A 27,769-nucleotide genomic window follows, 5' to 3' on the forward strand; every position below is an offset into this window, starting at 1 on the left:
GAGCAGTTAACTTGCTTGGCAGTTTCCAGCCTCTCTACTTCCTTAGTAGCCGAGATGAGTCATTGCTCTTCCCACCTTTCTACTTCTCAATTAGTCTACTGACCTCCGCTCTCGTGGTTTTCACCTTGACTTCCAATCATCATTTCCGGAGGTGGGGTTATAACAGTCCTGTCCACTGGATTTCATTTTGTAGCCCAGCATTTCTAAGACTGCTGCTGATGCATATATCAGATTACTGGTCTCAGTTATGTTGGAGGTTGCATTTGTGAGTAGTGCTTCATTGTCTGCTTCCAGCAGGCCTTCTGATGGAATTTTATCACTAAGTCTGAGAAGCCTAATTAGCTGATTGACAGTCACCAGTTCTTTTCTCTGATTACAGCAGCCAGCATCAATATAGCACAAGGTGAGGTTTGAACTTAAATTTTCCGTGTACAAGGTGTTGCTATTAATTTTGCACCATCTATGAGCTGTGGAGGTGAACTTGTATTTCCGAATTGGCTCGGTTCTGCGGTGATGTTGCTGTGGTGCACTGTGATTGTATGTCTTCCAATTCAAGATGTGATAGCAATCCTCCGTTGACAATGTTTGATCACTGGGTAACTAGTTGATTTTCTGTGAATGTGGACGGTGGTCTTTGTTGTTGCCAGAGTCCCCATATGCACTTGATGTATCCTTTTTCATGTATGTTGCTGTTAAACTAGCATTCCATTAATTCCATGTTCTCCAGTCTTGTCCATTTATGGTTTGTTCCGGTAGCCAATTTCTCACCAGATGGTCCCAGTTCCCCAATCATTGCCACAGACCTTGTTAATCCAGGCAACGTCTGAGCTGGCATAAATTTTATTCTTCTTATCACTCTTATCCCGAGGTTTTTGTGGGCATAAGTAGCACAAGTGTGAGGGGTCCAGCCCAAAACCCCTACTTGGCCACCACCACCAGGACCTGAAATTGCTTACCCTTTCCACTTCTGATCCCTGTATGAGGACTGGTGTGTATTCTCTCATCTTACCCCTTATCAAGTTCACAATCATTTTTTGAGTGCAAGGTTGTTGCTACAATACCACTCAACTAGCTGTTATATCTCATTCCTGTACGCCTTCTTCTCACCATCTGAAATTTTGCCAACAATTGTTAAGTTGTCATCAAATTTATAGATGGTCTTTCAGCTGTGCCTAGCCACATAGTCATGAGTGTAGAGAGAGTAGAGCAGTGGGCTAAGCACACATCCTTGAGGAGTGCCAGTGTTGATTATCAATGAGGTGGAGATGTTATTTCCGATCCACACAGACTATGGTCCACTGGTGAGGAAGTGGAGGATCCAGTTAAAGAAAGAGGTACAAAGGTCCAGGTTTTGGAGCTTTTCAATCAGAACTATAGGAATGATTGTGTGTAGCCCCCCCCCCCAGCCACCCTCAGGGTCGCTCGGCTCGCTGTCGTCTAGGGAAACAGCCTCAGCCCCACCAAACTGGATAATTCGTTTGTGTGGATGCTGTGTGATGTACCCCTCCCCGCCTAAATAACAGACAATACACCAGATGCAATTAAATGATTTACAGTTTATAGATATTACTGGAACTATATAATTAAAAGAGAATAAAATATAAAAGGAAAATAAAAGGCGCCACACTTATCAAAGTTCAATCTCTTCGTGCACAAAAACCGTTGGAGCTCAAGGACCTTCTTCTTCACCCTGCGACCCCCTCGGACCACCTCAACCGGCCGCCTGGGACCAACAACGGTGGTCGACCAGATGCTCCACACGAGAACGTCTCCGTCTCCTCGCCGAACGTCCCGCTCGGGGTCCGACCCCGTTAGCGGACTCACAGCACCTGGTCCATTCTCTGTCTCGCTCTCCCGCCTTCTGCCCCAAAACCCCGCGCATACGGTATCTTCAAATACACCAAAACCGTAACAACTATCCCAATTGGTTAATAGCACTCTCTTATCACACTCTAAACCAAAACAAACTGTTAGCACAAACTTTCTCAGTGTTTAACACAACAAAGCCGCATTCCCCAGATTAACATAACAAAGACGCCATTTTAATTAGCCTCCGCAGTAACATAAAAATCGAAACTCCCCCCACCAAATAAAGTCATGTCCTCATGACTTATAAATAACTCGCCACCCAGTCCTACAGACACACAACACACACATACACAGATACACACAGTGACAGTGCTCCCCAAACAGTGGACCTTACTCCCATCCCATGGGCGCTACATAGGCCAACCTATCTGGGAGCTTCTTAACCCTCTGAGACCTCCGTACCCCCTCACCTAAACCCAAAAGGCTCAGACACTACTAGGGATACCTCGGGCCTGCTTGCCAACTCCTCTCCCACTCAGGCCACCACTACAGCTCAGAGCCCCCAGTCCAGTGTGGGGGGCCCCGCCTCTCCTCCTTCCTGATCCTGCCGTAACTCAGACTGCCCACAGCTAGCTCTCCTCGCTACACCTGACTCAGTGGGAGAAGGGCCAAAGGTCTCTTCCTCAATCATGGGGAAGTTAGCGAAAGGCAGCATGTACCACATGTGCAGCACATCATCCTTCGAACCCGTATCCTTCCTCATTCCCTCGATTGGTAGCTGCTGTTTCAGTTTCTCCAAACTGAAGCATTTAGCTGGGGCTACCCCTTCAGCCTCCTGCAGTCGAGATGTTAGCTTCTTCGGGGACTCCTTCAACTCTCGCCACAGCCTCTGCAGTTCTGACTCAGGGTTCCTGGCCATCTCAATCTGGGACGCAGTTACCCCACCAGCTTCTTCCACCCTGACCTGAAAAGCAGCAGTTAAAGAATGTTCAGCCTCCGGTTGTTTCTTCCTGAGGATGTCTTCCAGGTCAACTTTCAGTTTTTCCACTTCATTTAAACTCGCGATAGTCACCTTCAGGTTCCTTTCAAGCGTCCGCCTCCCCTTTCCGAGATCTGTCCTCCATTTCTTCGCCTCCTCGGGAGTGTAGTCAAACTCCCCTCCCTGGGCTCTTGGTTTTCTGTTGACCTTAGTCAGAACACTTCCTTGATCTTCCCCAACTTGTAAATCTTCCAATCTGTTCTGAATGGACGTCTTGAGTTTCTGCTGATCCCTTCGAAGGTGGGTCATTGTTTCTTCTCGCTGGATTAATTCATCAGTACATGACCGCAGTGCGGTGCAAATCCCCTCTCTTCCCTGTGTCTCATTCAGATTGACGACCTGGGTTTCCAACCCCCTGTCCACCACCATCTGTCCCAACACCAGGAAGTTCAACTGGTATGTCGGGTCATTTTCCTCACATTGCACCAAACTCCTCCGGCCAAAAACTCCTCCACATTTGACACTTCGCTTCGGTCGCCCGGGCTCAGCCACTCGCCTCGCCTCATAGTCCCCCCAGGCGAATCCAAGCTCTAGGCGGTCATCCACATACGTCAAAACTCCACACACCTTCACTTCCTCTATGGTCTTCCTCATGCCCCGCGGGAAGGATGCAGGGGCTCCGGATATGCCCTTGGGCATCTTTTCAGATCGGAAGATTCCTAGGGAACTAGTAAAGGCCATCTTCAGCTCAACAGCCGCACTCCTCAGGATCTGGCAACATCCACCCCTCAGATGCAGCACATTAAAGCACATCGCATCATCCCCACACACGCTGCCTTCATCTTCTACGCTGCTAGGGTACATTTGCCGCGACCTCTCTCTCACTGAGGTGTCTTCAGCGGTCAACTCCCCTCCCTCGTGGTAGTTCGGAGCATCTACTAAGAGGGTCTCACCCTCAGCTACTTTCCCCAAGCCACACCACCACCGGGTCTCGTTTAAATTCGGTACCGGCTCAAGGCTACTACACACGTCCTCAGAAGCAACTCGACACGCTGGGTGCCCAGACAATGCCCCCTTGAACTCCAGGGTCATTAACCAATCATCGTCTTCTGGATAACTACTGCCACTAGTACCCAAAGTCTCCGGTGCCCTTGCGGTTGTCAAGGATAAATGCTTCAGACACCGGTTGTAAAACGAACTGTCCACAACTTGATCTGTGCCCTGGGGTCGAGGATAGCTTTAGCATCGCTTCCCTCTATCCATAGCGACACCCTGGGGTGTGGCCCCTCTAAGCCTTCAGGAATAGGGTCTTTTCCTTTCATTGGTACATTGCTGGGAACGTGCTTCCCCAGAGACCCCAAGCCGTTCCCCCACTGGGCCTCCACTAAGTTTCCCGACACCTCTCTGATCAGCTGAACAACTGATCCCCTGAAATGATCCCCCTGGCACTGCAAGCAATTTAGCCGCCCTCCTCACCAGAGAAGACACACTGAAAACTCTCCCCCCTTTCAAATAACTGACAGCTGTCACTACGGTGTAAGTGAACCTGACAGCTCTAACACCGTCACCAGCCCGCCTACTCAAACTTTCAACCAATCCCTGTCGCTCTCCCTCAACTGAGCACTGCCACTCATCTAACAACTGAGAGATCCACTCAGCCCACGTCTCGCACGCCTCCACCCCTCTTGGGGTGGTCACTATCCCAAGTGCCAGGCGAAGCCTGCCAGAGCTAGAACATTTATTCGCAGACCCTACCTACAAATCAGACCACTCTTCTCTCTCTCTCCCAACCGCTTGGGCAGCTCCGAGTGCCACCTCCAACTTGTCAATGCCAGCCTGACCTCAAGCAAAGACCTCACCCACCACGCATACAGCAATCACCAGCAAATAACCCACAGAGACACACATTACAGATTTAAACAGGGTACCCACACAGCATACCAGCAGACTCAATCCCGGACAAAGCCCACACAATGTAAGCCCCCCTAGCCACCCTCAGGGTCGCTCGGCTCGCTGTCGTCTAGGGAAACAGCCTTGGCCCCACCAAACTGGATAATTCGTTTGTGTGGATGATGTGTGAGGTACCCCACCCCGCCCAAATAACAGACAATACACCAGATGCAATTAAATGATTTACAGTTTATAGATATTACTGGAACTATATAATTAAAAGAGAATAAAATATAAAAGGAAAATAAAAGGCGCCACACTTATCAAAGTTCAATCTCTTCGTGCACAAAAACCGTTGGAGCTCAAGGACCTTCTTCTTCACCCTGCGACCCCCTCGGACCACCTCGACCGGCCGCCTGGGACCAACAACGATGGTCGACCAGACGCTCCACACGAGTCCGTCTCTGTCTCCTCGCCAAACGTCTTGCTCGGGGTCCGACCCCGTTAGCGGACTCACAGCACCTGGTCCATTCCCTGTCTCACTCTCCTGCCTTCTGCCCCAAAACCCCGTGCATACAGTATCTTCAAATACACCAAAACCATAACAACTATCCCAATTGGTTAATAGCACTCTCTTATCACACTCTAAACCAAAACAAACTGTTAGCGCAAACTTTCTCAATGTTTAACACAACAAAGCTGCATTCCCCAGATTAACATAACAAAGACGCCATTTTAATTAGCCTCCACAGTAACATAAAAATCGAAACCCCCTTACATGTGTTAAATGCTGAGCTATAGTTAATAAACAGCATCCTGACATAAGTATTAGTATTGTTCAAGTGATCCAAGACCCCGTGAAGAACCAATGAAATCACATCTGCTGCAGACCTATTCTGGTAATAGGCAAAATGCAGTGGGTCCAGGTTCTTGCTGAGACAGGAGTTGATTCTAGCTATAATCAACCTCTCAAAGCACTTCATCACCTGTGGATGCAAGTGCTATTGGATGATGGTCATTAAGGCAGCTCACCCTACTCTTCTTGAGCACTGGTATAATAGTTGCCCTTATTTGAAACAGGTAGGAACTTCCAACTGTAGCAATGAGAGATTGTAAATGACTTTAAACACACCTGCCAGATGGTTGGCACAGGTTTTCAAGAGTCCTACCAGGTACTCCATTGGAGTCTGTTGCCTTGCAAGGGTTCATCCTCTTGAAAGACCATCTGATGTTGGCCTCCAAGACAGAGATCACAGGATCACTGGGTGTTGCAGGGATCCTCATAGCTGTAGTTTTATTCTACCATGCATAGTGTTCATAAAAAGGCATTGAACTCATCTGGGAGTGAAACATCACTGCCACTCATGATGTTAGGTTTCACTTTATAGGAAGTAATGGGCTGCAAACCCAGCCAGAGCTGAAGTGCATCTGATTCCACCTCCAAGCTTGTTCGGAAAGAGGAATGACCACCAGCAAAGTCAACATAATATGGAAAGTAAATGATTTCTGGGAAGCAGTTTTGTCATATCACTAAGTATACTCTTAAGTTTGGAAGAAAGACTGGTGATCTCATTGAAAAGTACAAAATTCTTAGTGGCTTGACAGGGTAAATATCAGGTTGAATCTTTCTTATGCCCGGGGGATCTAGAATCTGGGGTTACAGTCTCAAAATAAGATGGCAATCATTCGGGGCATGTATGAGAAGTAATTTGTTCATGTAAGGGATTGTGAATCTTCGCAATTCTTGACCCAGGAGTACAGTAGACTTAAATTTGCTGTGTATATTTAAGCCAAAGATTGATAGATCTTTAGCTATTAAGAGAATGGGGTAATGGATTACCATAGGAAATGGATTACTGCACTAAGCTCAAACATGATCTTATTTAATGTTGGAGAAGGCACCAGAGGCCAAAGGGCTTACTCTTACATCAAGTTCTCATGCACTTATTGTGGTAACATGTAGTAAGTTCAAATATTTTCCCAGGATAGTGCAGATGAACCCTGTTCTCACAAGAGTGCAAGAAGATCGAAATAAGCCATGAGACCCCTCAAGTCACCCCCATCTTTTAAAAGGGTCATGGCTGATCTATGCTAGCCTGCACTTTTCATCTGTGCCAGTCCCATTACCATCAATTCCTCAGTCTTTTAAATATTTATTTCTCTTCACCTTAAATAATTCAAATGATCTAAGCTCTACCATGCTCTGGGGCATGAATTTTTCCTACCTCTGGGAGAAGTAGTAGTCATATTAAGTGATTGGCACATTAAATTGCAAGTATACTCTTTTATTGATGATTCTTCTGTTAGTGAAAACATTTCAACATCTACCCCATCAAGCCTCCTCAGGATCTTATATATTTGAATGAGGTCAGCTTTCGTTCTTCTAAACTCCAAGGAGTACAGATCCAAACTGTCTAGCCTCATTTGAGAGGACAATCTTCTCATAACAGGAATTAACCCGATTGTCTTCTTTGGACTAGTTCCAATATTACTATATCCTTTTTAAATCAAGAGGACCAAAACTGTGCATAGAATTCAAGGTGTGGCCTCATCAGCACCTTGTACAGCTCAAACAAAATCTCCCTGTTTTAAAACACCATGGCCTTCACAACAAAGGCCAACACGTCACTTGTCTTCTCGACTAGTGTTCTCCAAATACTAATATGCTAGTAAGAAAGTGAAATCTTATATTGTTCTAAAATAGAAATTTGGAACATTTTCTATTTCAATAGGTACATTTAACATCAGAGAAATGTATACAATGTACATCCTGAAATTCTTTTTCATTTTCATTTGATTTCTCAAAAGGTTAGATTAAATAAATAGTCACAAAAAACACATAAACACAGTGAAATATCTATTAGTGATGGGTCATTAACAAGATGGGCATGATTGTGACATATGGACAGATCAGAGAGAAACCAAAGAGATGGAGAAAGTTATAGATTCATATCTAGAGTAAAAGAGAGTCAATGGTGCTGTTTAACATTGTGGGTATGAATTTTAGTCACCATTACAATGCAGAAATTAAAAGTGTCAATTTGTGAGCAAAACCTTCCACAAACAGATTTAAGATAATGTCCAGATAAATTATTTCAGTGTTTTACATTTAAGCAGCCATCACACACAGCTAGCTTTATATGTAGAGTAGCTGCTTGGTACAGTAACTGAGAAAGGAATAAATGCATTCAAGGGAATAGCAAAAGCAGGAAATAAATGAGAATAATTATGTGATATCACACTCATTAATCATATACTATATATTTTGCTTAGAGAGTACTTGGACTTACCTGAAACTGCTGTCCTGTGCAAAGGATTAGATGTTCATATGGTACTTTTCTGCCTCCAGTTACAATTACATGTTTAGCAGCTCTGTCAATACCAATCATCTTACCAACCACCATATTAACCCAAGAATGCAATGACATCAGAGCATAATCATCATGTTCATAGCTGTGACTGCAGAATGAAAGGGATATTTTTATTGTCAATTTCACTCTTTCCAATATAAATTAGGCATTTTGTAGGTAATGAGTCCACACTTCATACTATTGGCTAAACTAAGCTTGCAGTCAAAGACTTCTAAAAATTTTATAGGTAACTTGGAGCAATCTAAATGAAATCTCACATGGTAACACATCAAAGTGAAGCACTATGCAGCTTATTCTTATAATACTTAGTTGTATGTGATAACATTTCTGCATTATGACTAAGAAAGAAAGACTTTGAAGCTATAAAGCATCTCACTTATGACAAGACTATTGAAGAAGTAGCTTTGTTGCCAAAGGTGGTATTTATATTTGCCACAAGCAGCAATAAGCGGCTAAATTGTCTGTCAATGCAGTTGCTTGAAGGATATGTTTGGCTATACATCAGCATTACCTTACTGTTCTGTGAAAAGTATCTGCAACCTTTTATTTTTTTACCTCAGTAGATAGTAGGGTCTGAATTTAATATCTTTAAGATCTTCAACAATATTATACATACTCAACATTCCACTGAAGCAGCAGGCCAAATTATATATTGAAGTCTGACTGATGATGATCAGATGAGGAGATAGCAGTGCTACTATTAAGCCAAGGCACTGTTTATGATCATCAAAAAATATACCACAATAGATATCAGGGAAGGAAATAAATATATTTTTCAATAATGATGTAAAGCAAAGTGGAAGATATATTGCATAGAGCATAACACGTAGAGAAGTTGGGCCAGTTTTTGAGTTGAGTATTTCTATGTAATGTAACTCTATGTGATGCTTCCAACAATAAAACAAGAACTTCTCATTGTCTAGATCAAATGTGGTCTTTTTTAATTGTTTGTGCATCTTACCGTCATCCTCCACTACATAAATGCTTAAAACATGTCCAAAACATGTCAAGTAATTAACTATCTAATGTACATACCTTCTGGTTTGGAATCTTCTGCAAGAGGGATGTGTGTGGGACACAGGAACTGCACATGTTGAAATCAATGTAATGTTATTGAAGCGAAGGTGTGGGCTGAAAGAAAAGTATAGATAATTAAACTACATTGAATTAAATAAGCAGTATACAACATAGAGCCAAAAATCAAGAGCACTAGAGAAGTGAATTGTTGAGAGAAGCTTGCATTTTCTAAACATATGCATTAATATGAAATCTAGCAAAACACAGTTAAGGCCACTAATTTGGTCTTCATTTAAGTCTGTGCAGTGCATGAGTGGCAAAGTGTGCTCTCTTCTCCCGACATATGCAGAAGCCTAGATAAATTAATGGACTATATAATGGAATACAACTTTGAATACATTCTTAATACACACAAAGTGCTGGAGGAACTCAGCAGTCCAGGCAGCATCTTTGGAAAGGAGTAACCAGTTGATGTTTCATGCAGAGACCCTTCATCAGGACTGCTGAGGTCCTAATGCAGGGAGTCCTGATGAAGGGTCTTGGCTCAAAGCATCAACTGTTTACTCTTTTCCATAGATGCTGCCTGGCCTGCTTTACTAACTCACCCAGTTTGTCGATGTAGAAAATTAGAGGATCACCTGTTTTTAATGAATTCATAAGAATAAATACACCCTCTCTCTGTAAGGTCCAACAGTATGGAAGATTTTCAACTGACCAAACCAAAGTGAAGACAAAAGAGCATTCAAGACAAGTCAGGGAAATGATAATAGAGAAACATAAATCTGGGGAAGGGTACAAGGCCATCTGAATGGCACTGAACATACCCTGGAGCTCAGTGTGATCCATCATGAACAAGTTGAAAAAATATGAAACCATAGCCTTTAAGATGTTGCACAAAAAGGATATTTATGGAAGAGTGGCAAGGAAGAAGTTTGGCTATATAAAAAAATCTTCTTGCCCATAAAGATTTGCAAAGTGTCACTCAGAAGATACTGTAAAGATGTGGGAGAAGGTTTTGTGGTCAGATGAGACTGAAGTAGAACTTCTTGGTCTCAATACTAAGCGGTATGTGTGACATAAATCTACCAGGTAACACTATCCCTACTGTAAAATATGGTGGAGGTAGCATCATGCAATAGGGATGACTTTCAGCAGCAGGGACCGGAATCTGGTCAGGATTGTTGGGAAGATAAATCCTGCTATAGACAGAAAGCTTAAACTAGGGAGGAAGTTCGTCTTTCAGCAGGACAACGATCCAAAGCACACTGCTAGAGCAACCGTGATTTCAAAGATTTTAAGGAAGCATTCACTAAAGGATACTGCACAAGATATTAAATCATAGCAGCGGCAACAGTGGCAAGAATATATTAGCACAGATTTGGAAATGGCTAACCAACAAAGGTAAAAATCATCATCAGATTGCTAAGCTACAACATATGGCATGCCAGTGGATCTTTTGTATATTAATAACTGAGATGAAGTGACCAAGTGCATTGCAATTTTGCTGATGATACACAAATAGTTGGCAAGCAAATTCTGACGAGGACACAGAGGCATACAAATAGGCTGAGTGAAGTTTGTTAGAATTGTACAGTATGGGTAAATGGAAGGTTATTCATTTCAGTAAGAATGGAAATGAGCAATATTGTTAAGAAGGAGAAAGAGTGAGAGTCAGGGTCAACGTGTTCTTGTAAGGATGGAAGGCAGGAAAAGCAAGTAAATAGAATGTGAAAGGATATGAACAGTTTGATAAAAAGGAAACATATCAAATATAGGGAACTGAAAACTGGTAAGGTCCTTCAGCACAATATAGTGTGGGCACAGCTGAGAAGATATACCAGAACGTAGCATGGAATGGAATGCTTCATTTATGAGGAGACTGGAGGAGACTGGATAGGCTGTGTTTGTCTTCTTTGGAGCAGAGAAGGCTGAGAGGATCCTTATTTGAGGATATAAATTAAGGGGGGAATAGATAAGGTAGTTAGTAGGAAACTTTTTCCCATTAAGCAGATGTCAAAAACAGGAAGAAAAGGCTTAAGTTGAATAGAAAAGGTCTCAAAGAAATTTGAGGTAATTTTTTTCTCCCAATTTGCATTGCACTGCAGGAGAAGAGGATAGAAGCACAGGTGGCATGGTAGCATTGTGGATAGTGTAATGCTTTAGAGTGCCAGCAGTCAGCAATCAGGTATCAATCCCCTTATGACTGTGTGGTTAAGCACAGCTACATTGCCATATTTCAGTTTGCTGATGACGCCACTGTCATAAGCTAAATCAAAGGTGGTGACAAATTAGCAAATAGGAGGGAGATTGAAAATCTGGCTGAGTGGTGCCATCACAACAACCTCTCAATGTCAGCAAGACCTCAGAACTGATATTGGCTTCAGGAGGAGGAAACCAGAGGTCCATGAGTCAGTCTTCATCGGAGGATCACAGGGTCAGCAACTTAAATTACTCAATGTTATCATTTTGGAGAATCTGTTCTGGGCCAGCACGCATGTGCAATTATGAAGAAAGCATGGCAGGGCCTCTACTTCTTTAGGAGTTTGCCAAGATATGGCATGACATCCAAAACCTTGATAAGCTTCTATAGATGTGCGGTGGGGATTATATTGATTGGCTGCATCACAGCCTGTTATAGAAACACCAATACCCCTGAACTTACAACAAAGTAGTGGATACGGCTTAGTCCACCACAGGTAAAACCCTCCCCACTACTCAGCACTGTCACAGGAAAGCAGCAATCATCATCAGGGACCCCCCCACCACTCAAGATCATGCTCTCTTTTCACTGCTGCCATCAGGAAGAAGGTACAGGAGCCTCGGGACTCACACCACCAGGTTCAGGATCAGTTATTACCCCCCAGTCATTAGACTCTTGAACCAAAAGGGATAACTTCATTTGCCCCATCAGTAAAATGTTCCCACAACCAATGTACTCACTTTCAAAGACTCTTCATCTGATGTTCTTGATATTTATTGCTTATTTGTTCATTTTTATGATTCCTTTATTTGTGTATTTGCAGTTTGTTATCTTTTTCACACTGGTTGAATGTTCAAGTTGATGCGGTCTTTCATTGGTTCCATTATGGTTATTATTCTATTATGGATTTATTGAGTATGCCCACAAGAACATGAGGCTCAGGGCTGCATATGGTGACATATATGGACTTTGATAATAAATTTACTTTGAACTTTGAATTCCCACTGCTGTCTATAAGGAGTTTGTATGTTCTCCCCATGAGCTTGTGGGTTTCCTCCCACATTCCAAAGACGTACAGGTTAGTAAATTGTGGGCATGCTATATTGATGTCAGAAGCATGGCGACATTTGGAGGCTGCCTCCAGCACATGCTTGGACTATATTGATCATTGATGCAAATGACACATTTTGCTGTGTGCTTCAATGTACATATGATAAATAAAGCTAATCCCATTTTATCTTATCTCTCATAACATTTAAGAAATATCTTGACAAACATTTGAGTTTTCAAGGTATAAATGCTGTAGACTTGGTGGTGATAAATGGGATTGGCGATGATGTTCACTTCATCATCAATATGGACATGGTGAGCTGAAAGGCCTTTATGTGTGTTGTGAATATTGTGCATATGGTGTTAGGTGATAGACAAAGAGATACCAAAGGAAATTACAGTGTCACAGTAGATAGCAAATATTAGAAAAATAAGAAAGAAAAAAAAAGTTACCTCAAACAGTCTAACAGGAGGGGGTCATCACTTTCCAGACTCATTTAAGAGCCTAATGGACGAAGGTAAGAATGGCCTCATGTAGGGCTCTTTGGAGTGCTTTTTATAGTGATCTTGTTTATGGCTGGATATATTAATGTATTTATGAGATGGTACGGCCATGTAACAAGATCCAGTGGCCTTGCAAAGACCATTCTACAAGGAACTGTGGAGGGGAAAAGAAGGAGAGGTAGACAGAGGAAAAGATGAACGGACAACATTAAAGAATGGACAGGGAAAACATTTGTTGTGACCCAGGCGCTGGCACACAACCGCAACAGATGGAACAGACTGGTGCAAAGCTTGTCATGACAATGCCCCGACGACTCCACCAGGAGTTAAGGGCGCAAGGAAGGAAGGAAGGATATTAATGTATTAATGGTCTTGGCTAAGAGGGGTATAGGCAGGGTTAAAACAATCTAGTTAGATTTTCTCATAACTAACATCTATCAGTCATAGAGAGGTACAGCATGGGAAACAGCCCCTTCAGTCCAGCAAATCAAACACCCATTTACATTAATCCTATATTAATCCCATTCTCCCAACATTCTATCAAGTTCCCTCAGATTCTAGCGTCCGTTTACAGACAATTTACATTGGTCAATCAACCTACCAACCTGCATGCCTTTGGGATGTGGGGGGGGGGTGGGGGGGGGAGGGAATTAAAACACTTGGAGGAAATCTAAGTGATCACAAGAAGAATGTGCAAACTCCATGTAAACAGCAACCAAACCACTGCTTTACATTGCCAGAGATCCATATTCAACAGAATTGAATACCGATTTCTGGCAATGTAAAGCTGTAGTTCTACTAGCTGCACTACTCTGCCAATGCGCCATCCAGTGATTACTGATGTAAAATGCAGGTATGAAATAGTACAGGAAAATGCCCTTTGGGCCACTACATTTGTGCTGAACGCAATGCCAAATTAAGCAAAATCTTTTCTGACTAAACATGATTCATATCTCTCCATCCCCTGCACATTCATGTTTTCAGTCTACTAAATGCCACTATCATATCACCACTACACCTGGCAGCACATCCCAGGCATGTACTCAGTGTAAAAAAAAATGCCCTGCCCATCTCCTTTAAACATCTATCTCTCACCTTAAAAGCATGTCCTATAGTATTTGACATTTCTCTGGGAACTCAGAGAAAAAGATTTTGACTGTCCTATCTATGTCAATTAGAATGCCAAATAATACCAACAAACATTGCACATTTATATGAATGTCATCGAAGGTCACTTGATGGTAGCCGTAGAGGGTTGATACCATTTCTGGATCAGTAAAACAAAAGAAGCTGAACACGTTACCAAAAGGTCAAAACTTAAGGTTAAAGGAAGAAATTAATTATAATTGTTCTACCAATGTTCAGAGGGTACTTGAGTTGTATTCTGGCAGTTTAGGACTTGATTGCATTTGATTATTTCCAGCACTACTTATAGAATGTAAAATCTCACAACCATTTAAAATGTAGAATTAATTATATTACCAGAAGACCAATGTTTCCAAGAAGGAGATCCCAACTTCAGATGCACCAACCACCACTATTCGTGAATTGATGGTTACTTTTGGCTCTAGTGTCAACTTTCGGTTAATATGATTTAGTGCATATTTTGGCTAAAACAAAATACACAAGGATTAATATAAGTACAATATCTTATTTCCAATGTTCTTTTGACTTCCTCTGAAAGAAATGAATTGTTCAAAATTGGTTCTTTGGGGACTTGGTCCGAACGTATGAGCCTGGCCAATGAAAGACAGAGGATTCACAAAATCAGAATCAAACACACACTTGGCACCACATATTTCACACACAATTGTGCCTTCCTATAGATGATACAGTTGATTTTTCACCTTATACTTCCAGAAACACTTGGACGAAGCAAGTAATTAAAGCCCCCACTGACATCTAATAATTGAGCATATTCATATTGGAGAAGCAGCTTGGAAACCTTTGGTATGCATTGCCTTGTATCAGCCACCTCTTGTGATTGCCTGCTTGGAGAAATGTTGACATTAAAATATAGCAATATTAGTACCTGTCCTCCTGTGGTAATGCTTAGTTAAGATTAATTACATTCTGGTTTATAACTGCAGGAATATTCTAACATGTACTGTGCAAGCCATCATTCTGTTTCTTTATAAGGAACAAAAATTAAGATGATAAATCAACTATATGCTATAAAATCTAAACATGAGATCAATTATAAGTTATTTGAAATTAATAAGGAAAATGAGGCAGCTTGTAAACATGCAACTTCTGGACTGGCAAGTTCTAACAAACGTCCACTCTAGGTCAGTGAGAAATGACAGCATTTGCAATTCAGTGAGAGAAATACCGAATGGAAACAGGCTCTTCAGACTGCTTGTGCCAGCTATCAGCCAAACATTCACAATAATCCTACATTAGTAATATTTTTTCATTACTTCCTATTTTTGAATCATACTTCAGACAATTTGAGGTTTCACAGATATCCACAATTAAAAATAACATGTCGTACTGTTCAAAAATGCATCTATAAATACAGGTTAAAACTTCAATATAATTTGTGAATCCTAGCATCTCTATTCACATTTAAAAGAGTGATGTGGATTATCAGGTCAGTTGCCTGTTAAACTCAGTACCAATATTCTTTTGTGATTATTTCACAGGAGACAGTACAGAACGTTAATTAATTGGTTTGAATAAAATTAGTTCTGTTATATCTGTGACAAAAACTTTCATTCTTTCATGCAATTCTTTGAGTTAGAATTTCAAATTGTATTATTATGATTCTGTGACAGTGACACCTTTTATCCTTTGTATGTCATGGACTCATTAGATTTTTAAACACATAAATGTATAAATTCTAAACTTCCACTAGCATTAAAATGGAACACTTCAAAAATGTGATTGAATTTAAAATGTTCCATTTGTCATCTAAACCAAACTCATAAAGCTGCTAAAATGATCTAATAATGTTTGATAATATGTGATAATGCATCAATAAGATACAAATATTCATATCCATTGGCATTTCTATCATATAACAAATCCATCATGATGCATTTTCAGTGTTGATAATATTTCAATATTTAAGATTATTAATAATCTGAAAACCTTTCAAAATCACGCACAGTATTAAAATTTTTAGCTTTATGCTTTTGCTTCCAGTATTATATCCATTATGCATTCTCAATGACTCTTGGGGAACTCAAATCTTGTTGATGCATAATGATATTTACATGAGTGTATCAGTAGCTGAAATATTATCTCATTAAATTTCTATAAATTTTACATAAAAATTCTCTTTGCACTTGGAATTTTAAGGTGATTCAAAATTTTCACCACAATTGAAATAACTTGAGAGAGAAATAGAAAGTAGCTGTTTAGCATTTTTTCTCCCATGGATGACAAAAGGATAGATTGAGAAACAGAACATGAGATTCTAAACACATTATAGAATTCTCCAAAGATTACAGCTGTCATGCTTCAGTAATCAGTGCTCCTTTCATTTAGGCAAGGTACAAACTAATTGGCCACAGAGAGTTTAAGATTAGGTGAATTGGTCCCAGAACACACCTTATTTCAAAAACCCATTAGCAGAATGAACTGAATATGGCACTCAAAGGAGTGATCAAATCTTATTGCTGGTGAGATCAATGTCATGTTATTTTTCTTTGGTTTACAAAATAGAGTTTCTTTTTATCTCTTTTACTTGTATCATGGGATTTATCCATTTGTTAGTATGCTTTACCTAAAACAAAATCTTCTGTTCGTCCTTACTTCTTCCCTTGGTGAATTCCAACTTAGTGTATTCCATACTTCTAGTGAAGTTGCATTTAAATATAATTATAGCTCATCAGGTTTCCTTCATTACATATTTTTCCATTTTAGTAAAATGAAAAAAAAAGACCTAGAAATTAGACTTTTTAAAAAAGGTATTCTTAGGACCCAAAATGGATGTCAAGTGATCAGAACTGCATCATCATCATCATCAGCCACAAATGGCAAAGTAAAATAAGAGGTATCCTTCATCCAACAGGTATTAGACCCTAGCATTTGAAAACAACAGGCCAAATACCTACTTCAAGCTCCTACTGTGAAATTGGCTTGCTTTGAGGCTGTTAGCAACACTGCAAGCTACAATCAGACAACTTATAAATCAGAAAATACTGGAAACAATTCAAAACATGAGGCAGAATTAATATTTCACGTCAATTATCTTCTATTAGTTCCAGGACTTACAACTCTTAACGATGAAGGCACAGTAACATATTTCCAGGTCAAGATGGAGGATGATGTGTAATTAAGAGGGGAATTTGCAATCGGTAATGTTCATGTGCACCTTCTTGTCATATTCTTTTTGTCAATACCAGTTTCAAGATTAGGATATACTGTAGGAGTGTCTAAGTGAGTAACTATAGTATATTTTTTAGACAAAATGCACCAGTAATGGAAGAAAGAAATGTTTACAGTAGATTGAGTGTCAGTCAAGTAGACTGTTTAATCCTGGATGGTTTTGAACTTCATCAGTATCATTAGACTCTTATCCAGTTACACAGAATATTTCGTCACACTCCTGAGTTGCACCTTGTAGAGTGTAACTGAGTGTTAGGCTTTGGGGTGTTAGAAAGTGAGTCACTTAACACAGACTCTGACCTATTCTTATAACCACAATATTTATGGCTAGTCTAGATGAGTTTAAGATTCTTGATGATGGTGCAAATTCAGCAGTAGTAATGTTGTCTAGTTCTTGCTGCATTCAGGAATAGAATGTTTCTCTGTCTGAGGTATTACAAATAGAATTGGACCTTGTGAAATTATCAAACATCTCTACTTTTCTTCACCATCAGCTGAAGACAGTTGAGTTTAGCACACTGGCCTGCAATAATGCCCAGGGAACAGGAAGGTTGACTTCCAGCAATGACTATCAAACTGTTTATTTTATTTTATTATATTAGTGAACCAACAGCATTGATAACACTACTAGGAGTGAAAGGTAGATTTAACATAACATACAGTGAAATTGAGATTAGAAATCCAGTAGACCGGGAACTAGTATGATCTTCAGTCTTCAACTAGTATGAAAGCAGCAATATTGACACTTCTATCAAGATAGAAGTATAATTTAAACTTATTATTAGCTAAAGTCAGCAAGTAAAACGAAACATGACTAGACATGTACCTCTCCTCACCTCATATTTCTTAAATCAACAAATATCTATCAACCCCAGATTTAATATTAACAATTTACCAAACATCAATTGACCTTTATGAAAAGAGTTCCAAATTTCTCCCAGCCTTTGCATGCTGGGGCTGTTCACTAATTTTACTACTGAAGGGCTTGCTTCATATTTTTAAGAGCAGATCTATATGTTCCAACCAGCAAAAATCAATTTCCCCATCTATCCTTACTGTTTCCTGTAATATATTGAAAATACCAACAAAATTACAACTCAACCACTTAAGATCCAAAGTATAAACATCCATTTATCAATCACAATGACATCAGTGAAAAATGTCATATTGTTACGGGATAAAGGAGGTTGAAGCAATTTTAGCTTCCAGCAAGATGCACTTTGGTTGGAATAGGCCATGTAATTGGAGCTGAAAAGCTGTGAAGAGTGATGCATCATTGGAAAATGAGGATATTGGCATTTTCCCCTACATCAGAGCTAGAAAAATCTAGAGGACATAAATTTAGGATAAGGAGTAAGTGATTTAGAGAAGATCAGAGGGGGGCCTTGATCACCTGGAGCATATAGAATGGTACAGCACAGGAACAGGCTCTTTAGCCCACAAAGTATGTGCCAAACATGATGGCAAATTAAACCAATCCCTTCCACTCGCACATGATCCATCTCCCTCTGTCCCCTGTATTTTCATTGGCTATCTAAATCCTCTCAAACACAACAGTATGCTTTTAAATGCCACTATCATATCTGCATTCACTCACAGACATCGTATACATTCCATACAATGGAGAGTACCTGGAAAACATTGCTGGAAAGAGCAGCAGAAGCAGATTTATTGACAGCAATATACAGTATAAATATGTGCCTAAGACTTTTGCACAGTACTGTACAGTTTCTAGATAGGCAGCTGAATCCTCTAGGCATAGAGGACGACAGGCCAAATGCTGGAAATTGGCCCACTGGTCAGCATGGGCATGGTGGACCAAATGATCTGTTTCCATGCTGTATGACTCTATGTCACTCCCTTAGATAACAACACCACAACAAAGTCTAAGGCCTTGGAATGGCAAGCTTAGGAAGTACTCAGCAGGTTCATCTGATTTTCAACTATTTTCCTGATGATTGATGCAGGCCTCCTTCAAAACAGTCCAGGCAGCAGAAACACTATTTCAGCATGCTTTCTGTGTCTATGTATCATTACTTTGTTTTATGCAGAGTACCCAGGATCTATATGGGTTGGATAAATGATCTACCATGTAAAATGGTCAGTAAGTATCTTATAACTGAGCTGGTATTCTTTGGTTTGCTATTATACGAGAGATGATTGATAAGTTCGTGGCCTAAGGTAGAAGGAGTCAATTTTAGAAAACCTAGCGCATTTATTTTTCAACGTAGTCCCCTCCTACATGTACCCACTTAGTCCAGCGGTCGTGGAGCATACGGATCCCTTCTTTGTGGAAGTGGTCCACAGCAGGGGTGATTGATAAGTTCGTGGCCTAAGGTGGAAGGAGATGAATTATTAACTTCAAACTTTCTGCATTATCACTCAGAGAGTCGAACTGCACGTGCATGTAATGAGAGTGTCTTGGACCTCCAGGTGGTCCACAGCAGGGGTCATTGATAAGTTTGTGGCCTAAGGTAGAAGGAAATGAGTTATACAGCTCTCATTACATGCACGTGCAGTTCAACTCTTTGAGTGATTACGCAGAAAGTTTGAAGTTAACAACTCATCTCGTTCTACCATAGGGCACGAACTTATCAATCACCCCTGCTGTGGACCACTTCTGGAGGTCCAAGGCGCCGACTTCTACAAAGAATGGATCCGTATGCTCCACGACCGCTGGACTAAATGTGTAGATTAGATTAGATTATGAGAACACTCAGTCCTCTTTTATTGTCATTTAGAAATGCATGCATGCATTAGCAAATGATATAATGTTCCTCCGGAGTGATATCACAGAAAACAGGACAAACCAAAGACTGACACAGACAGAACCACATAATTATAACATATAGTTACAGCAGTGCAAAACAATACCATAATTGAATAAAGAACAGACCATGGGCATGGTAAAAAAAAATGTCTCAAGTCCCAAGTGACTCCTGAGTCTCCGATAGCAGGCAGCAAAAGGGAGAAACTCCATGCCATAAATCTCCAAGGCACCGACAACTGCCAATGCCTTGGAAACAGCCGACCACAGCCGACACCGAGTCCGTCCATCCGAAAACTTAGAGCCTCCGACCAGCCCCTCCAATACCACCCCTTGAGCGGTAAATGTAGGAAATATAAATGTGCTAGGTTTTCTAAAATTGACTCCTTCTACCTTAGGCCACGAACTTATCAATCACCCCACATAGTTCAAAAACAACTACCACAGCAGACTTCCATTTGAATGAAGATATTATTACGACTGATGGAGCATCAGGCATCATTTTGCTGATTTGGCTTTTGGCCAAATTCTGACTTGATATTGAAGGAGTGAATTCCCTATTGCTTCCAGTATAAGATAACATTTACATAGGTACAGCTATATTTAGTATGCCTACATTGGCACATTGCCATTCTTGCAAAGTGACTTGCAAATTAAAAGAAATTGACTCTTTTTGTACAAAGAGAATTTCAATGACCCCTCATTGTGGTAGCTGGGTGAAAACCTGCAAGATGTTGTGAATATCTCCAGTTCTAGCCTAAAGGGAACTGAGTATGCTCATGTCAGTGTCCTGGTTCAAATAAGCTGTTTACAAAAATGCCAGATTTCAACTCAAAAATCCTTTCAAAACTGCAAATATCTTAGTATTTCTTCTTTGTTCTCTGATTTGCTCTCTGAAACCCTTTTGTAGATATCGATCTCATCTGCTCATTCAATCGTGTTATATTCATGTTATAACCATGTTATAATCATGTTATAACCATGTTATATTATGGATCTGTTGCTTTGCAGCAGCAGATTGCCAGACTTAATTTAATACAACTATAAATTTGGAATGGTTCAGAGTGCAGTTGTTTGCTTCAATTATTTGCATGACTTTTTTCCTATCTCTTGTACATCAAGTGTTGGTCTTTTATTTTTATTCTTTTTTTCTTTAATTGGGTTCTTTCAAATCCCTTGCTTTATGGCAAGTAAATCACAAAGTTGTATAATTTATGCTTTCTTTGATAATAAATGAATCTAGAATCTTGAATCTTGAATTACAATAAGAAATACTTTTGAAGATGTTCTCGATGCTGGGGAGGTTAGTGTCAATGATGGAGCTGGTTGAGTTTGCAACTTTCTGCAGCTTTTTCCAATCCTATGAAGTAGCCCCTCCATACCCAACAATGATGCAACCAGTTAGAATGCTCTCCACATTGCAGCTGTAGAAATTTGCAAGAGTCTTTGGTGACATATCAGTCTTTGAAGTCTCCTCAAACTACGAATCACATATAGCCACTGTCGTGCTTTCTTTGTAATCGCATCAACATGTTGGGCCCAAGATAGATCCTCAGAGATGTTGACAACCAGGAACTTGAACCTGCTCACGCATTCCACTACAGCTCACTCAAGGAGGACTGGTGTGTGTTCCCTTGACTTCCCCTTCCTGAAGTCCACAATCTTTTCCTTGATCTTACTGACGCTGAGTACAAGATTGCTTTTTCAAGATCATTAAACCAGTTGATCTGTCTCACTCCTGTATGACTTCTCGTTACCATCTGAAATTCAGCCAAAAGTTTGTCATTGGCAAATTTATGGATGGTGTTTGAGCTGTGTCTAGCCACATAGTCGGGTGTACAGAGAGAGTAGAGCAGTGGACTAAACACGCATCCTTGAGGTGCACCAGTGATGGTTGTCAGTGAGGAGGAGATGTTATTTCCTATCTGCACTGACTGTGGTCTCCTGATGTGGAAGTCGAAGATCCAGTTGCATTGGGAGATACAGAGGCCCAAGTTTTGGAACTTGTTGATTAGTACTGAGGGTATGATTGTGTTGAACGCTGAGCTGTAATCAGTAAACAGCAGCCTGAGGTCTTTTGCTATTGTCTAGGTGATCCAAGAATAGAGAAATCTGTGAGATTGCATCCACTGTAGACTTATTGTGGAAATAGGCACATTTGCAGCAGGTCCAGGTCCTTGATTAGGCAACAGTTGATGCTGGGCATGACCAACCTCTCAAAGCAGTTCACTACAGTAAATGTGAGTTTAGCTGGGCTATGGTCATTGAGGCAGCTCACCCTACTCTTCTTGAGCACTGGTATGACTGTTGCCCTTTTGAAGCAGGTGGGAACCTCAGGCTGCAACAGTGAGACACTAAAGATGTCCTTGAACACTCCTGCCAGTTGGTTGGCACAGTTTTTCAGTGCCCTTCCAGGTACACCATCGGTTCCTGATTCTTTTCAAGGGCTCACCCTTATGAAAGAATGCCTGACGTCGGCGTCCAAGACAGAGATTACAGGGTCACTGTATGCTGCAGGGATTCACACAGATGTAGTTTTATTTTCCCTTTCAACGCATACATAAAAGGCATTTAGCTCATCTGAGACTGCTCATCTGGCCACAGGGGAACCCTGCACTGATTTCTTAATCCCCTCACCTCTCCTTACCGCCCATCTACTGTCCAACACCTGTACTCTTGGTGTAATCATCTTTTTAGAAGTCTCACCTATAATGGCTTCAGCCTCCCAGATGATCCTGAATACACCCAGTCAGTCAAGAGCTGAAGTTGGATGCCCTTCCTGCAGATGTAGTCATCAGGGAAACCATCAGGTATCCTAAAAACCCACATCTGACAGGAGGAGCATTCCATCCTGACTACTGTACATTAAAAAAAAGGCTTCCCTCTTCATAGCTGTGCCTCTGCCTGTTCTCGTCGAGCCCTATTAAACCAAAGACTTGCCACTCTATCACTGGCACACTCTGCTTGGTCCTACCTTCCTTTTATTTGCCGTTGAATTTAGGCCTCTGCCACCAACACTTACTGTACATCCAGAGCCGAAAAAGACCAGTCTTACTCGAAGCTGCTCCTTTCATTTTTTTTTCTTTTCCCTCCCTCCCTCCCTCCCTCAGGTCTCTGACACCGACACTTACCGTGCCAGAGCCGCTGAAAAAAGCAATGGCTTACAAAACCTGCCAAAGCTGACGTGATCTGATCCTGTCTCTAACTTAAATCGGAATTGTTTTCTTACTCTTAAAATAGCCTTCCATAGGTTATACCTGGACTTCTTATATAGTTCTGGATCACCGGTCTTAAATGTCACAGATCTAACTCTCAGGAGACTACGAATCTCTTGCTTCATCCACGGCTTTTGGTTTTGGTATGTCTGGTACGTTCGCCAAGGCACACACTCATCCACAAAGGTCTTGATGAAGTCAATGACAACTGTGGCGTATTCATTCAGATCTGAAGATGAATCCCTGAATATTGTCCAGTCTACCATCTCAAAGCAGTCCTGTAAGTGCTTCTCTGCCTCACTTGACAAGACCTTCTTGGTCCTCACCACTGGTGCTGATGTCTTTAGTCTCTGCCTACACACCGGAAGTAGAAGTACAGCCAGATGATCGGACTTTCCAAAGTGCAGGTGTAGGACAGCACAGTAAGCCTTCTTGATCATGGTATAACAGTGATCAAGTGTGGATGCTCCTCTGATTCTACAGGTGATATGTGGTCAAGTAATGTAGCATTTTTAGGAAGTATCAAGTACTTTTGAAGTTGCAACATCAACCCAAAGAAGTAAATGACAATGTTATACATCCAAAATGCTGGAGGAACTCTGAAGGCCAGGCAGCATATGTGGAAAAGAGTAAACAGTCAACATTTCAGGCTGAGACCCTTCATCAGGGCTCATGAAGTCAGTCCTGATGAAGGGTCTCGGCTTGAAACATCAACTGTTTACTCTTTTCCATAGATGCTGACTGGTCTGCCCATTTCTACCAGTGGAAGAGAAGTACTTTCTTTCATTCACTTTGCTTGTGCTTACATTCATTTCATCATATTGCATACAAACTTGTATCTCTATGTCATCTAGATGTGCTGTGAGCAAGAAATGGCATGCAGAATTCAGTACGTGTCCTCCTTCCCCACCTAAATCCTGGGCAATCCATTCAAAGTCTCTAAATTCACCAGTCATTATGTTAAATTGTTAAAGTAAAGGAACACCTGTAAAACGTGTACTCAGATTGGTGGGGTACATATCTGGTTCTGCCCTTCAAATGAGTATGTGATTTCCCATGCAAGCAGACTCTTTATTATGATGGTATTTCCTAAGGCTCCACTCAAATATTGGTTTGTGTACTAAAGTATAGTTCTGGCACTCTAGATAGTTGTATCGAATGGATTGAATGGATTAGACTGTAGTTCTATGTTTCAGTTCTATGTTTTTTTTGTATTCCCACCCATTCTTTCTTGTTGGCTACTGGTGGGTTGGGGGCAGGGCCAGACTTTAGGCAGGGCTAGGCTGGGCTGCAGCCCAGGGGCCAGAGCTGCAGAGGGGCCCAAAATAGGTAGCTATCATCATGGCGGACAAAAAAAATACGAGAGTGGAGCACAATAAAGAAAAAAGAAACAAGGAAAAGAGGACTGTGAGAAAGAAGCATTAAAAAAGACATTGAATTTGACAGAATTTTTTAAACCTGTTCTCAATGATGCAGCAGTACCATCGCTCTTGTCACAGTCTGAGACCGGTGGACAAATGGAGACTTGTTCAACAGCGAGCACTAGCACCAGCGTTAGCATAGGACCACCGTTAGCAGCTAACGTTGAAGAGGCAGAGAGCATGATTTTGGGATTCCCGACCACAGAGGGCTCCGAACAACCAAGTTGGGCCGCCATTAATGTTAACGTTACTGCTACTGAGGATCCTTACCGCACTGAACCTGCTCGCTGGGGAAAGAAAACATCAGATGATTCAGTCCGAGCATACTGGGCTAAGAAAGGGCCGGAGTCCTGCCAGAATAAGGATGTGGATATCAAAGCTTCGGAACGAGTATACAAACAGCAGAGACGTTTTTTTCTCCAAATTTCACTTCAAACGCAAGCTCGTAAATGGTGAGTACATATCAAGGCAATGGCTCTTATATTCCCCTTCCACCGGCTGTGTGTTTTGTTTTGCATGTGGCATCTTCAGTGATGGTAACTATCAGTCCATCTTCGAAACTGGCTTTAGCAACTGGAAACATGCCGCTGCACACATAGGAGAGCATGAAAATAGCGAACACCACAGGAAAATGATACTGACCTATGTTACACTAGTGTCTGACAGCAGAAGAATAGATACAGAACTGCAAAAACAGTTCGAGTCAGAGTGTGTCTACTGGACCGACGTATTGAGAAGAGTGGTGGTGGTTTTGACGAATTTGGTCGAGAGGGGATTGGCTATCCAAGACTCCAATGACATATTTGGCAGGCCTGATAACAGCAACCACATGGGCATTCTAGAGGTAATAAGTGAGCTTGACTCATTTTTGAAGGCGCACATACAGAAATTTGGAAATGCAGGATCAAGCACCCCATTCATACCTTTTACCTAAAACATGTGAGGAGTTTATTGAGCTCATGAGCGATCGAGTTCTGTCAGAGATAGTTAGTGAAGTCAAAATGGCCAAATACTTTTCTATTAGCATCAATTCATGCACAGATGTTGCACACGTAGATTAGCTCACATTCATTTTATGTTATATGTCAACTGGTGGAAACATTCAGGAGAGATTCTTATGATTTCTACCCATTGAGAGCCACACAGGGGAGGCTTTATGTGAGTCTGTGCTCAAAGTTTTAGGAGAGATGAATATTGCCATAAGCAACTGCAGGGGTCAGTGCTATGACAATGCTGCAAGTATGTCTGGTGCATACAAAGGCTTACAATCCCGCATCAAGGAAATCAATCCACTTGCTGAGTGGGTTCCACGTGCAGCACACACATTGAATCTTGTTGGAATCAACAGTGTCAACTGTTGTGTTGAAACAGCTGATGCTGTCCTTCAAACTAAGAATCTGCATTACTTTCTGTCTTCCCTCTTAAGGCCTATAAGTTTATAGCCTACGTATTGTACTAAACCAATGTCTTGGTCCACAGCTTTGATATTTAGACCAGTATGACCTTTGCTCTTGTTCTTGCCTTTTTTTTGCTTGGTACAGCAGCATTTTATGGTATCGGCAGGGGCCCATTAGGGCCTCCAGCCCAGGGGCCCCGGACCCACTAAATCTGGCCCTGGCTGGGGGTTTGGGTTTGATGTTCTTGTTGCTGTTTCACTGTATGGACGATATATTAGCTTTTTGTGTGAGGGAGAGTGTTGGGGGTTTGGGGTTTGATGTCTTTGTTGCTGTTTCTCCGTGTGGGCGATCTGTTAGTTTTAGTGAGAAGGATGGATTTTGGGGGTGGGGTTAGGGTTTGCGAGTTTTTGTTTTTTTTTGCAGGGGAGGGTGAAGATTGATGGCTCTTTTTCTCCAACTACTTCCGTGGTTTTTCTGTATTTTATGGCTATCTGGAGAAGAGAAATCTCAGAGCTGCATTCTGCATACATGCTTTCCTTTGAACTACTGATATAGCTGAATCTTAGTACTGTTGATACTTTACAGGGAGAATTCATGACTTCCCTTTTAACATGTGTATTTATTGCTTTCTACTATTCTGTTTTATTCTATGAATTATCTAAATAATTCTTTTTTTAAAACCAGTTAATCATTTGGACAGTAATTCAATAAGACAACGCAGTTTATCGACCAAGTTAATTGGAAAGGTTTTTCTCATGTATGCAGACTACCGTCTAGAATTATGACTATGAATCTGATTAAATTTGTCATTTAGAAAACAGTATCTATTTTAACAACAGATTCCTGAAAAACAAAAAGAAAAACAAGCAGATGACGATGAATTTTAAAGTGTGCTGTACTGCTAAAGTAATAATGCTATGTGTTGAACTTAGAAAAGGAAAATACTTCCTGGAGTAAAGATAAGAATTTTAACTTGCACTGAAAATTCCATGAAAAATTATTTGCAGTAATGAAAGCAGAAGTAATTCTATAATAGATACACCAATGTTACTCCAACATATTAAACTAGAATGAAGCTCATCACCACTGAGACTTCCGTACCTATTCACAAAATAAGAACTAATATCATCAAAATCTTACTGAATTTACATATCTGTTGTTCAAGGTTTACATCAAGGTTCTGATCATCATTCTGTGATAAGGTGGTAATATGCCTAAGGTTCAATGTAAGAATGGAAAATTGCAATTGTAAATTCTCAATGGTGAGGTGAGGATCTAAAGTTGCACAAAAATACCAACCAGGCAGCCATGACTGCAACATCATGAGCCAAACATATAAATGTTTCGAGATGATAAAAGGATGAACATTGATCTGTGTACCATTTGTTAGTGTTGCAGCATACACATATATTCATATTCCTCAAGCACTGATATTAGAATTCTCGTTTTTTTGTGAAACAGCAATTAAAAGCCAAAAGCTCATGAATATGGTTGGCATCCTGTACATTCATTAACATTGACCATCACACTGCCATATCTTTTCTACATTTCTTATCACCCACCTTATCCACTCTGATTTGTTTTGATGGGGCATTAATGCCAAGTTGTTCTAATGGATAGATAATCTGTCGTCTCCGGCGCACAGGAACAAGAAAGTGAAGAGCAGATGTCAGAGAATGCGCATGTGGACTCTGCAGATGAAAGTAATGGTTTTTATAGTTACTTAACTGTAAAACATTGTAAAGGTACATAATTAGTTTCACAGCGAATAAGTGTGAAATTTACAAATTAGAAATGGAGTAGGCCACTCAGCC

General features: G+C 41.0%; 1 protein-coding gene across 1 annotated transcript in view; it reads right to left on the reverse strand.

Moving 5' to 3' along the window:
• cfap61 (cilia and flagella associated protein 61) overlaps window positions 1–27,769 on the reverse strand; it is a 187,128-nt gene that overhangs the window by 72,424 nt on the left and 86,935 nt on the right. The window contains exons 16-19 of the mRNA XM_063055117.1: window positions 27,518–27,646; window positions 14,303–14,430; window positions 9,085–9,180; window positions 7,969–8,137 (exon numbers count right to left, since the gene is read on the reverse strand). Of these exons, the coding sequence (XP_062911187.1) occupies window positions 7,969–8,137; window positions 9,085–9,180; window positions 14,303–14,430; window positions 27,518–27,646 (522 nt within the window). The remainder of the gene's footprint in view (window positions 1–7,968; window positions 8,138–9,084; window positions 9,181–14,302; window positions 14,431–27,517; window positions 27,647–27,769) is intronic.

This window comes from Mobula hypostoma, chromosome 8 (genome assembly GCF_963921235.1).
Source record: "Mobula hypostoma chromosome 8, sMobHyp1.1, whole genome shotgun sequence".
NCBI classification, from domain to species: Eukaryota; Metazoa; Chordata; class Chondrichthyes; order Myliobatiformes; family Myliobatidae; genus Mobula; species Mobula hypostoma.